General features: G+C 38.2%; 1 protein-coding gene across 1 annotated transcript; it reads right to left on the reverse strand.

Annotated features, from left to right (window-relative positions):
* Window positions 1-339: 339 nt before the first annotated feature.
* On the reverse strand, window positions 340-1,860 carry LOC122793698 (collagen alpha-2(IX) chain-like). The gene has a single exon (XM_044061916.1). It carries the CDS (start codon window positions 1,858-1,860, stop codon window positions 340-342), a length of 1,521 nt encoding a protein of 506 aa, XP_043917851.1.
* Between the last annotated feature and the right edge of the window lie 9,670 nt (window positions 1,861-11,530).

Here is an 11,530-nt window from a genome sequence, read left to right on the forward strand (position 1 = left end):
CACACAATTATAAAATAGCCAAGCAAAAATCAAATACATTGTTGTATAGATTACAAAAGTCCACAAACTTAGGTTTTATAACTTTTGCATATGTTAAATTCTTCTGTAGTCATATAGGTTTAATAGGTATTTATGTAACAGTATTAATGTTTGTACAGAACACCGACCTCCACAGAGAAGCTGGAGTCAGTAGATAAAAAAACGAATATGGTTTGAGATCTGCAAATAGAGAGAGAGAGAAGGGATACATTATTCTTATTGTTGCCCTTGTTGGGCTCACCTCCAAACCTCACCACTGATCAAATCCTATATACTCTCTCAGAGGTGGAAAATACTAGTTCATTGGGGCCCAACATTGGTCCTGGGTGTAGTCATACTGAAATGTTCCTTGGGTTCAGTCATACCGACATGCTCCTTGGGTGCAGTCATACCAACATGCTCCTTGGGTGCAGTCATACTGACATGCTCCTTGGGTGCACTCATACCGACATGCATCTTGGGTGCAGTCATACCGACATACTCCTTGGGTGCACTCATACCGACATGCTCCTTGGGTGTAGTCATACCGACATGCTCCTTGGGTGTAGTCATACCGACATACTCCTTGGGTGCAGTCATACTGACATGCTCCTTGGGTGCACTCATACCGACATGCTCCTTGGGTGCACTCATACTGACATGCTCCTTGGGTGCACTCATACCGACATGCATCTTGGGTGCAGTCATACCGACATACTCCTTGGGTGCAGTCATACCGACATACTCCTTGGGTGCAGTCATACCGACATACTCCTTGGGTGCAGTCATACTGACATGCTCCTTGGGTGCTTTCATACCGACATACCCCTTGGGTGTAGTCATACCGACATGCTCCTTGGGTGCACTCATACCGACATGCTCCTTGGGCGCAGTCATACCAACATGCTCCTTGGGTGTAGTCATACCGACATACTCCTTGGGTGCAGTCATACTGACATGCTCCTTGGGTGCAGTCATACCAACATACCCCTTGGGTGTAGTCATACCGACATGCTCCTTGGGTGCACTCATACCGACATGCTCCTTGGGCGCAGTCATACCAACATGCTCCTTGGGTGTAGTCATACCGACATACTCCTTGGGTGCAGTCATACTGACATGCTCCTTGGGTGCAGTCATACCAACATACCCCTTGGGTGTAGTCATACCGACATACCCCTTGGGTGTAGTCATACCGACATGCTCCTTGGGTGCAGTCATACTGACATGCTCCTTGGGTGCACTCATACCGACATGCATCTTGGGTGCAGTCATACCGACATACTCCTTGGGTGCAGTCATACCGACATACTCCTTGGGTGCAGTCATACTGACATGCTCCTTGGGTGCTTTCATACCGACATACCCCTTGGGTGTAGTCATACCGACATGCTCCTTGGGTGCACTCATACCGACATGCTCCTTGGGCGCAGTCATACCAACATGCTCCTTGGGTGTAGTCATACCGACATACTCCTTGGGTGCAGTCATACTGACATGCTCCTTGGGTGCAGTCATACCAACATACCCCTTGGGTGTAGTCATACCGACATACCCCTTGGGTGTAGTCATACCGACATGCTCCTTGGGTGCACTCATACCGACATGCTCCTTGGGCGCAGTCATACCAACATGCTCCTTGGGTGTAGTCATACCGACATACTCCTTGGGTGCAGTCATACTGACATGCTCCTTGGGTGCAGTCATACCAACATACCCCTTGGGTGTAGTCATACCGACATACCCCTTGGGTGTAGTCATACCGACATGCTCCTTGGGTGCACTCATACTGACATGCTCCTTGGGCGCAGTCATACCGACATGTTCCTTGGGCACAGTCATACCGACACATTCCATAATCTGTTCAACCATAGGCTTTCATCTGGTTTTGTGCCTGAGTCTGGGAAAACTGTGGTTGTTATTTCCCTACACACCTCACTCATCCTGATAACTATGGACCATAAACCTCACATATTTTATCTATAAGACAATGGAATGCATAATAACAGATCTGCAGCATACAGCTGAATACAGATGTTATTAGTCTAAAGCCCCTTGACCCAAATTCCTTTGGGTTTGTGAAGGGTAGATCCTGTCTACTTAAGTTAATCAACTTTGAAAAGGTCACCAAGGCCTTGGACAAAGGGAAACTGGCACACAACAGCTTACCTCAACTTAGCCAAAGCTTTTGATACCTTTTCTCCCTCAAGAATCATAGATAAACTTGTCAAACTAAATATAAATTTGCACCTTGCCAAATGGAAAACAAACAATTACATGGGTAGAGCCCAACAAATTAAGACTGGGAGCACTCTCTCCTCAAAAAACGCTCATTACCAGTGGGACACCCCAGAGCTCAGTACTGCAGCCACTGCTCAGTGGTGGATTACAATAGGTGTGATACAGATGGCTGCTAGGGCCCATGGCAAATCACCCAATATACTGTATTGAGCATCTATTTAAAAGAAACCTTTCATTTAGAGGAATTGTGTAACTTTCAGTAATGCCACTAACTCATTTTAGTTGAACGTAGCAGTCACTAATAACATTTAAAGCCTTTAAATGCTGCTGAGTATCTGTTAATTGCACGCGCTTGTGCTCTAAGTGTTGTTAATACTGGGCTTTGGATGGATACAGTTTCCAAAATATGGCAGTTTGTCATACATCATCTAATGCATATTTCAGCTGAAAACATATTTCAAAACTAAACAAGATGATAAGTTGTTTTGAGATATATATATATATATATATATATATATATGGTTCTACCTGACTTCACCGAAACACCACAACACCGACAACGCAATCACCGAAACCACATAACCGACAGTACAAAAACACGAAAATCCACATGCCCGAAGCGAAAATAACCGGCGGTACACAAACACACGAAATATAATACACACCACACACAACACGAACAACCAACAAACCCCATCCAAAACCACATACACAACACAAGCACACCAAAATCCTGCAAACCCACACTAAACCTCACATACACAACTACCTACAACCCTGACCTAAACCTAACCCTAAGGTCCCACCTACGCTTTGCCTGACCCTCGCCTAACCTAACCCTAACTCACTTATCCGCCCTAACCCAAAGTCGGTCTTCTGCACTGTCGATCTTCTGGGTCCGTCGCGTCGGTCTTCTGCACTTCGGCTTTCTTCCTCCGATTTAGATTTCGCTGTCGATGTTCCGGCGTGTCGGTGAAGTCAGGTAGAACCATATATATATATATATATATCCAAAAACACACAAAAGCCAAACCAGGGAGCAGAATAACCCCACTTCACTTCAAGAATCTTATAAGAGGAAGGCAGAATCAGTCCTAGTTCAACAACACAATTTATTAAATCCACATAAAAAATGATAAGCACTTTCGTCCCAGATCACTAGAACTTCATCAGATAAATAAAATTTACAAAGTCCACTTTATAAAAGCATTTAGAAAATACATCATGTGCAACAATTAAGAAAAGACACATCCCCTTAAAGACACAACATTAAAAACATCAGAAAATGTAAAAGGATAGCCTATACAGGAAAATGTGCATATAACAATACAAATATATTAAATACATATAAAATAATATAATGTAAAATATATTAATAAAAATGCAATTATATAAAGATGAATCAGGTCTAAATATATATATATATATATATATATATATATATATATATATATATATATATATATATATATATTAGATTTTATCTTTTATCTATCCAGTGCTTTTAATTTGAGTAGGGAGCTGATAGAAATATTTTCATTCAATCCTGGCCAGTTACCTGCATCTAAATGTAGCTGCCAGTACAGCTCCCTTTTCTCTAAAAGAATTGACCAGGCTCCACCTCTAATCTCCGCTTTAACATTGCAATGACAAAAAAAATAAAAAATATGTTCTTCGTTGTCAAGTATATGCTTGCTTAGGGCATTTGTTACCTTTTTTGTTTTAATATCATAAAGGTGTTCATAGATACGATTTTTTTGTTTCCTATCAGTTTTTCCAATATAGTAACAACAACATTGGTTGTACATGACACAATAAATAACACTTTCAGAATTACAATTGTATCTTTGATGGATCTTAATATTGATGTTGATAGTGAATGTTTCCCCTTCCTTAATAAACTTACAAAAATGACACATTCTGCATTTATTCATATAACCAACTCTGTGTTTTTGTATACATTGTTTTGTTTCAAAGACGTTATTCAAATTCCTACCCTTCTTATATACTATAGCTGGAGTCTTATCAATATGTTGTCTGATGGCCTTATCCTGCCTTAGGATAGACCAGTTCTTAATTAATATATGTCTTAACTCAGAACTATCCGATGAAAAAAACTGTAACCAAAGATGTCCTATAATCCTTAGTATTTAGAATGTTACTCTGGGTAGTGGTAGTCATATTGGGAGTCTGGTGTACTCCAAATTCTGCTAGCAGGGGTAGATAAAAAGCCCTTTCCCTTTTATTGACAACCTCAAGTAAAATATCAGTAACAAATCTGATAGGGTACCCTCTTTTTAAAAACATAGTTTTAATGGTATCACATTCAATCAAAAACTCATCCATGTTTGACACCATCCGTGTAGCATGGACAAATTGCCCCTTCTCTATGGCTTTTTTTTGCTTCAATGGATGGGTACTTGAATAGTGAAGCAAGGAATTACAGTACGTCTCCTTTCAGAAAATCTTGGATGTAAACCTCTTGTTCTGATAATCCTTAGATAGAAAAATGTCAAGGAAAGGAATCTCATCTAAATCACAGGGATGGGTGAATTTTAGAAATTCATTCCTAGAATCTATATATGACATGAATTCCTTGATTAATACATTCGGTCCATCCCATAAAATTAATATATCATCAAGATAGCAAGTGTAATACTTAATGTAACTATAAAACATATATATATGGGTCTACTTGATATGGCCGAAATTTCAAAATGTCGACTTTCATATGGCCGAGACCATATGATCGACATTTGAAATCTCAACCATACAAGTAAAACACAAAACACAAACACAAACTTACCTTAATGCTGCTAGCAGGGGGTCCTTTGCCCCCCTGCACCCCCCATGAGGGGCTCTGCCCCCCACACCCCCCATAACTTAAATATACCAACTCCGAGATTGCACTACAGTGTGGAAGTGGAAATCTTTCCATTCCGCACTGTAGCGTGATGCCGGTTCCCCATGGTCGACATTTCAAATGTCGATCATATGGTCTCGGCCATATGAATGTCAACATTTTGAAATGTCGACCATTAGAAGGGGACCTATATATATATATATATATATATATATATATATATATATATATATATATATATATATATATATATATACATACATACACACACACACACACACACACACACACACACACACACACACACACACACGTATACATACAATAGAGAGTTGATTATCCAAACTTATTGGGACCTAGGGTAGCTTGCATAATCAAACTGTTCAGATAATCAAACATATAACTGAACCGGATAAAAAACTTCTAAAATCTTTTTTTTTCTGCATGCATGGAATACACTTTTCAACCATTCAGCAATTCCAGTGGACAATAAAGAATATTTCTCTCACATGAGTGGGCTACAAGCTCAAAAAATATACACAAGCAAATATATTTACATATTCAGACTTAATGATTGTTTGAAATTTTGGAAGGCTGCATTCAGATTGATGTTTCACATAATCGACATTTAGATAATCGACTCTCTACTTTATACATATACATATATAATATATAGATGTACTTTGAAACATCAAAATACACATATCTAGACTGGCTAATCATCAATCCTGAAAGATCGAAAGTTGAATCACCGAAAATAACAAAACACAATTTTTGCAGGGGCACAAGCTCCTCTGCACCCCCACCTCATGCTAATTATATATACTAACTCTGAGATTGCTGTACAGTGGAGAAAGGGCAAATTCCTCAGTTCCACTGATCATAATCTTGAGCAGACTTAACACAAGCAGAAGTGATTACATGAGTTTCAATCACTTTGAACTTTCGATTATATGAAGTGTGTTTATATATATCTATATATATATATATATATATATATATATGTATATATATATATATATATATATATATATATATATTGCCTCACAGCAAGAGGTTCTCTGGTTCGATCCTCGGCTGGGGTGCCTTCTGTGCGGAGTCTGCATGTCGTACCTGTGGTTGCGTAGGTTTCCTCCAGGTGCTCCGGTTTCCTCCCACATCCCAAGGACATGCTGTAGGTGGATTGGACACTTTAAATTGGCCCTAGGAGTGAGTGTGTGTGTGTGTGTGTGTGTGTGTGTGTGTGTGTGTGTGTGTGTGTGTGTGTAAGCGCACGTGTGTGCGTGAGTGTGTGTGTGTGTGTGTGTGTGTGTGTGTGTGTGTGTGTGTGTGTGTGTGTGTGTGTGTGTGTGTGTATGTGTGTGTGTGTGCACCTTCTGTGGAAGGTTGGGCACCAGGCTGGCAACTCGACACCATAAAACTCCACTGCCAATCATGAGTGGACAGATGATCCACTGTGGCAAGCCCTAACCCAGAAAAACCAAAAGAAGAAGAAGAATATATATATATATATATATATATATATATATATATATATATATAAAGCACCATTTCAAAAATATTCCAGCATTATATGAATAAAAACATAATAACAGTCCAAACAATATCAACTTTAATCCATTAAGCAGCGTGGAAACAAACAGCAAAGAACAATCAGACAAAAGTTTCACATATGCAGACCGGTTTCGCCCACTGGCGTCATCAGTGCAATACAGGAAATAGCAGTATAATGATTGTAAACTCCTAGATTTAAGGAAACAACATACTTAAAAAATGTTATTCTCAGATGTACACAGTATTCCGACCAATTTTCATTAATAAATAGGCTATATTAATTTCCATAACTTATATCTAATGCAAATCATTAAACTCTTCAGAAATAAATAACTGTTAAAGGCTCATTTCTTTTACTACTGAATAGACCCCACCCCCAAAAAATAACTTGTTTAAACTTGACTAATAATCAAAAAAAATATTAGAAACCAAAATAAAGATTACAAATAAATTATTATTTAGGAATAGATGAACTAATGTGCCTAATTCTTCAAACATAACTAGATTATTGTACTCCAAAAATAATTTACCATTATTCATTGAGCCCAAGTTTATATAAAACTCCCAAGTTAATAATCCACAATTTTTTCTTTTTGGTCTAATATTTTATGTTTAGATATATATCGGACAAACCTTCTTCTTTAACTATATCAGTACCTATAAAAATGAAATGTGCAGCCAAATGTTCAAGTTCAATGTTTATATAATGCACTCCTTGTATGTCTGTCATTAATGTCACTCAAATGAACAGCTATTCTTTGTTTTTAAGGTCTTGATATTTGTCCAACACAGAATGCACCACATTGACATACTGACATATATATTACCTATTCAGTATTGCATGTAATCAAATGTATGTCAAAAAACATTTAACGTATTAATAGAGGTAAATGATTTAGTTTCAGAAACTACTGTTAAATACCAAGTTGTAAGCATATATAAGACCAAATAACCAAAAATATATACCAAATATATGCTAAAAAGGACTGTAGCTCACTGTGAATGCTTACTTTCAAAAAATCACTTTTAATAGAAAACAAATAAAAACGGATCCCTGAGGGTTAAAACTATTTTACAAACAGGTTAAGCACTTTCATCTGCTAACTGCAGACTTCATCAATATGAGCCTTTTCAGCTCTTTCTCAACATACATAGACAGGGGCTCAGTTACCCAACCTCTCCCTGCAACTATAGGTCATAAGGGAGGTTTAACCAGGTTTTTATGTATCTTTGGCAGGCTGTTTATGGCTGGAATGGTGGGTTAGATTATCTCAAAGAAGTCAAGCAGTTATTCAGTGATACATCGTTCTAAAAGCAAATTATTCAAGGTGTTCTGTACATTTTTAATTGAGCCCCTGTCTATGTATGTTGAGAAAGAGCTGAAAAAGCTCATACCAGCAGCAAAAACAGTTTTCAAAGACTCAGGTAGTTTTCTGAAGGATTTCTCCAGGAAAATGCAAGACGTGGGCAGCATGGCCAATGTGTTATTAGTGACAATGAAGGTAAATAATTTATTCACAGTGATACCGCATTCCTATAGGATTGAAGCAGTCAGAGATTTTTCATCTCCACTGGGATCGAACTACAACTTGATATGTTCTCTATTAGAACTAGTCTTGGAAAACCATGTAATTTCATATGGCAGTACTTATTATTGCCATGTATGGGGTGTAGCAATGGGCTCCTCATGTGCCAATAGTTATTTGAACATAGTATTGGCATAATGGGAATCAGCGCATGTTTTATGTGATAAGAATCCTTGGTCTACTAACATTATACACTATGGACGTTTTGTGGATGATATTTTTATCCTTTGGAATGGGAATGAAGATGAGCTTAAGTCTTTTTCTGAATACCTTGAAACTACTACAGAGTTCTTGAAATTTACGCTTCAGTACTCAAGGAATGAGATAGATTTTCTTGACATATGCCTGCAGTTAGACCAAATCAGTGGAATAAGTACAAATGTCCACAGGAAAAGCACTTGGAAGAACCATTTTCTGCACAGGAGTAGTATGTACCCTGGGTTTGTCCATAGAAATATCTATGAGAATCGACTTGTATGGATCTCCAGGCTATACACGGATGAGCATATATTCCAGAAGGAATGCAGGCAACTAGAAGAGAATCTATCTAATAGGGGCTATAGTAGAGATGACTTGACTGCCAAGGTCCATCCTGAAATTTTAAGATGAACAAAAGGACGTCCCTACTTCTCCAGATGTAGTACTGGCAACGTGATATCGGATACACCTCAGGTCACAAGGAACCATGAAGGAACCAATTTAAATTGTGTCCTTACCTTTCGTACAGACCACAATAAGGTATGTGATGTCATCAGAAGGTTCTGGCCTATTTTGACTGAAGATGATAGAATAAAAAACATCGTAGGAGAACGACCTCAGTTCACATTCAAGAACAAGAAGAGCATTGAAAGACTTCTCTGCAATAAAGATGGTTTTCCCCACAAAAATGTTAATATTTTGAGACAAGGAAACCACAAATGTGGAAGATGTAAGCATGTCAGTTTACAGATACTACTAATATTTTCATCCATCCAACTACAGGCAAGAGCTATATATTTAATGTTAAAGCAACCTGCAACAGTGAACATCTTGTATACCTAGCATGCTGCCACCTTTGCCCTTGTTTCTACATAGGCAAAACTGACCAGTGCTTGAAAGATAGGGTTTTAATCCACTTATGAGATATCCGACAAAAGGACATGAAAAATGCGCTGGCATCTCATATTAGCTCAAATCCAACCCATTATTTTAGCTTTAAAGCTATAGAATGTGTTCCCATAGGACATAGAGCTGGGGATATTCAAAACAATACTGAGATTCATGAAACTGGGTGGATAAATAACTTAAGAGCTAACCTCCCCCCAGGCTTAAATGTAATGGTTCCATTGAACCCTATTCTGAAACAGAAATGCATCTCCATTGGTTAATATTGGAGGCTTGCCTGCCTCCAAGAAAGTGATTGACAGCTTGTGGTAGGAGGGACCGACATTGCAAGGAAATCACCTGATTGGTGAATATTTGTTTAAGGATATGGAATGAAGCACAGGAAGTCATGGTCTGAAGAAGGCAAACTTGACAAAAGTACTTATCATTTGATGCTTCACCTGTTTTTAAGCTTTGCAATAGTTTTAGTGAGTTTTAACTTTGTTAATGTTGGAACATTTTAATCGTGGTGGTAAACTGAGTACTTCTTTGCCTAGTTTGTACTTTGTTCTGAGTCACCTTTAGTAGTGGGGACTTATCTTTTGTCAAGGTTGAACTTTTTGGCCACAATTTCAAAAGGTACATTTGGCGCAAAAACAACACTTCGCATCACCAAAAGAACACCATCCCCACGGTAAAGCATGGTGGTGGCAGTATTATGCTTTGGGGTTGCTTTTCTTCAGCTGGAACTGGGGCTTTAGCCAAGGTGGAGGGAATTATGAACAGTTCCAAATACCAGTCACTTTTGTCCAAAAATCTTCAGGCGTCTGCTAGAAAGCTGAAGATGAAGAGGGATTTCACCTTTCAGCATGACAATGACCCCAAACATACATCCAAATCAACAAATGACTAGCTTCATCAGAAGAAAATTAAAGTTCTGTAATGGCCCAGCCAGAGTCGAGACCTAAATTCAATAGAAAATCTGTGGGGTGACCTGAAGAGAGCTGTGCAGAAGAGATGCCCTCTCAATCTGATAGATTTGGAGTGCTTTTGCAAGGAAGAGTGGGAATATATTGCCAAGTCAAGATGTGCCATGCTGATAGATTCCTACCCAAGAAGACTGAATGTTATAATTAAATCAAAAGGTGCTTCAACAAAGTATAAGTTTAAGGGTGTACACACTTATGCAACCAGCTTATTGTACATTTTTTATTTTTTATATTTTTTCCACCTAGCAGATTTGTTTGTTTTTCAATTGAATTGTACAGGTTATAGGTCACATTAAAGGTGGGAAAAGTTGGGAAAAGTTTTGAAATGATTTATTGTGGTCTAATTTTTTATATCACAAAAACTGGCATTTTAACAGGGATGTGTAAACTTTTTATATCCACTGTATGTATATGTACATATACATATATATATATTTATATATATATATATATATATATATATATATATATATATATATATACATATACGCACTGAAGCATGGTGGCACTGCATTCCTGAAATGAATTCCACAGCCATGATCACCAGTGAGAGTTAAACTCATACAGGCAGTAAGGAGGCTTAAGTTTGCAACAGTTACTTGGAGGTAGAAGGTAGCCTGCTCCCCTTACTGCCTGCATGACAATAAAAGTGAAAATCACATATTTAAAGTGCACACACTGAAGTATGATGAGACAATGCTAAAATGAATACTGCAGCCATGATCAGCAGTGAAAAACACACAGTCATACAGGCTATTACACCCCCTTCTTAACCCTAGCTTATACTCAGATGTTTAATCCAGTACTGCAATGGGTAAAAAGAGGAATAAGGTCTATTGATATTGTTATTTTATTATTCTTCTTCTTTAAAATATTTTGGAGGTGTCTGTGGTATAACCATACTGACATTTTACAAATAATCCTCTTGACTGTGCATGTAGTCATACATTCCTTATTAGCTTTGTAGTAGCTGTATTTATTTGTATATTTGCTATTGTGATTAGAATTTTCAACTGTGATCTGGAGTTTTAATCATGTCAGTATCAGCAAGGTATGTGCTTCTACCAGCTTCTTCGATTTTGGGTATTTACTGCAATTGCCGCAGTGGTACAGCGGTTGCGTTGTTGCCTCACAGCAAGAGGTTCTCCGTTTCGATTCTCAGCTAGTGTGCAGGGAGTGCCTTCTGTGTGGAGTCT

The sequence above is a fragment of the Protopterus annectens genome, chromosome 2.part0, assembly GCF_019279795.1.
Source record: "Protopterus annectens isolate FY-2018-M chromosome 2.part0, PAN1.0, whole genome shotgun sequence".
Taxonomy (NCBI): domain Eukaryota; kingdom Metazoa; phylum Chordata; order Ceratodontiformes; family Protopteridae; genus Protopterus; species Protopterus annectens.

Bases quoted from the DNA above. Each gene is read 5' to 3' on its own strand.
- LOC122793698 (XM_044061916.1), bottom strand. From the start codon at position 1,860: ATGACTGTGCCCAAGGAACATGTCGGTATGACTGCGCCCAAGGAGCAT.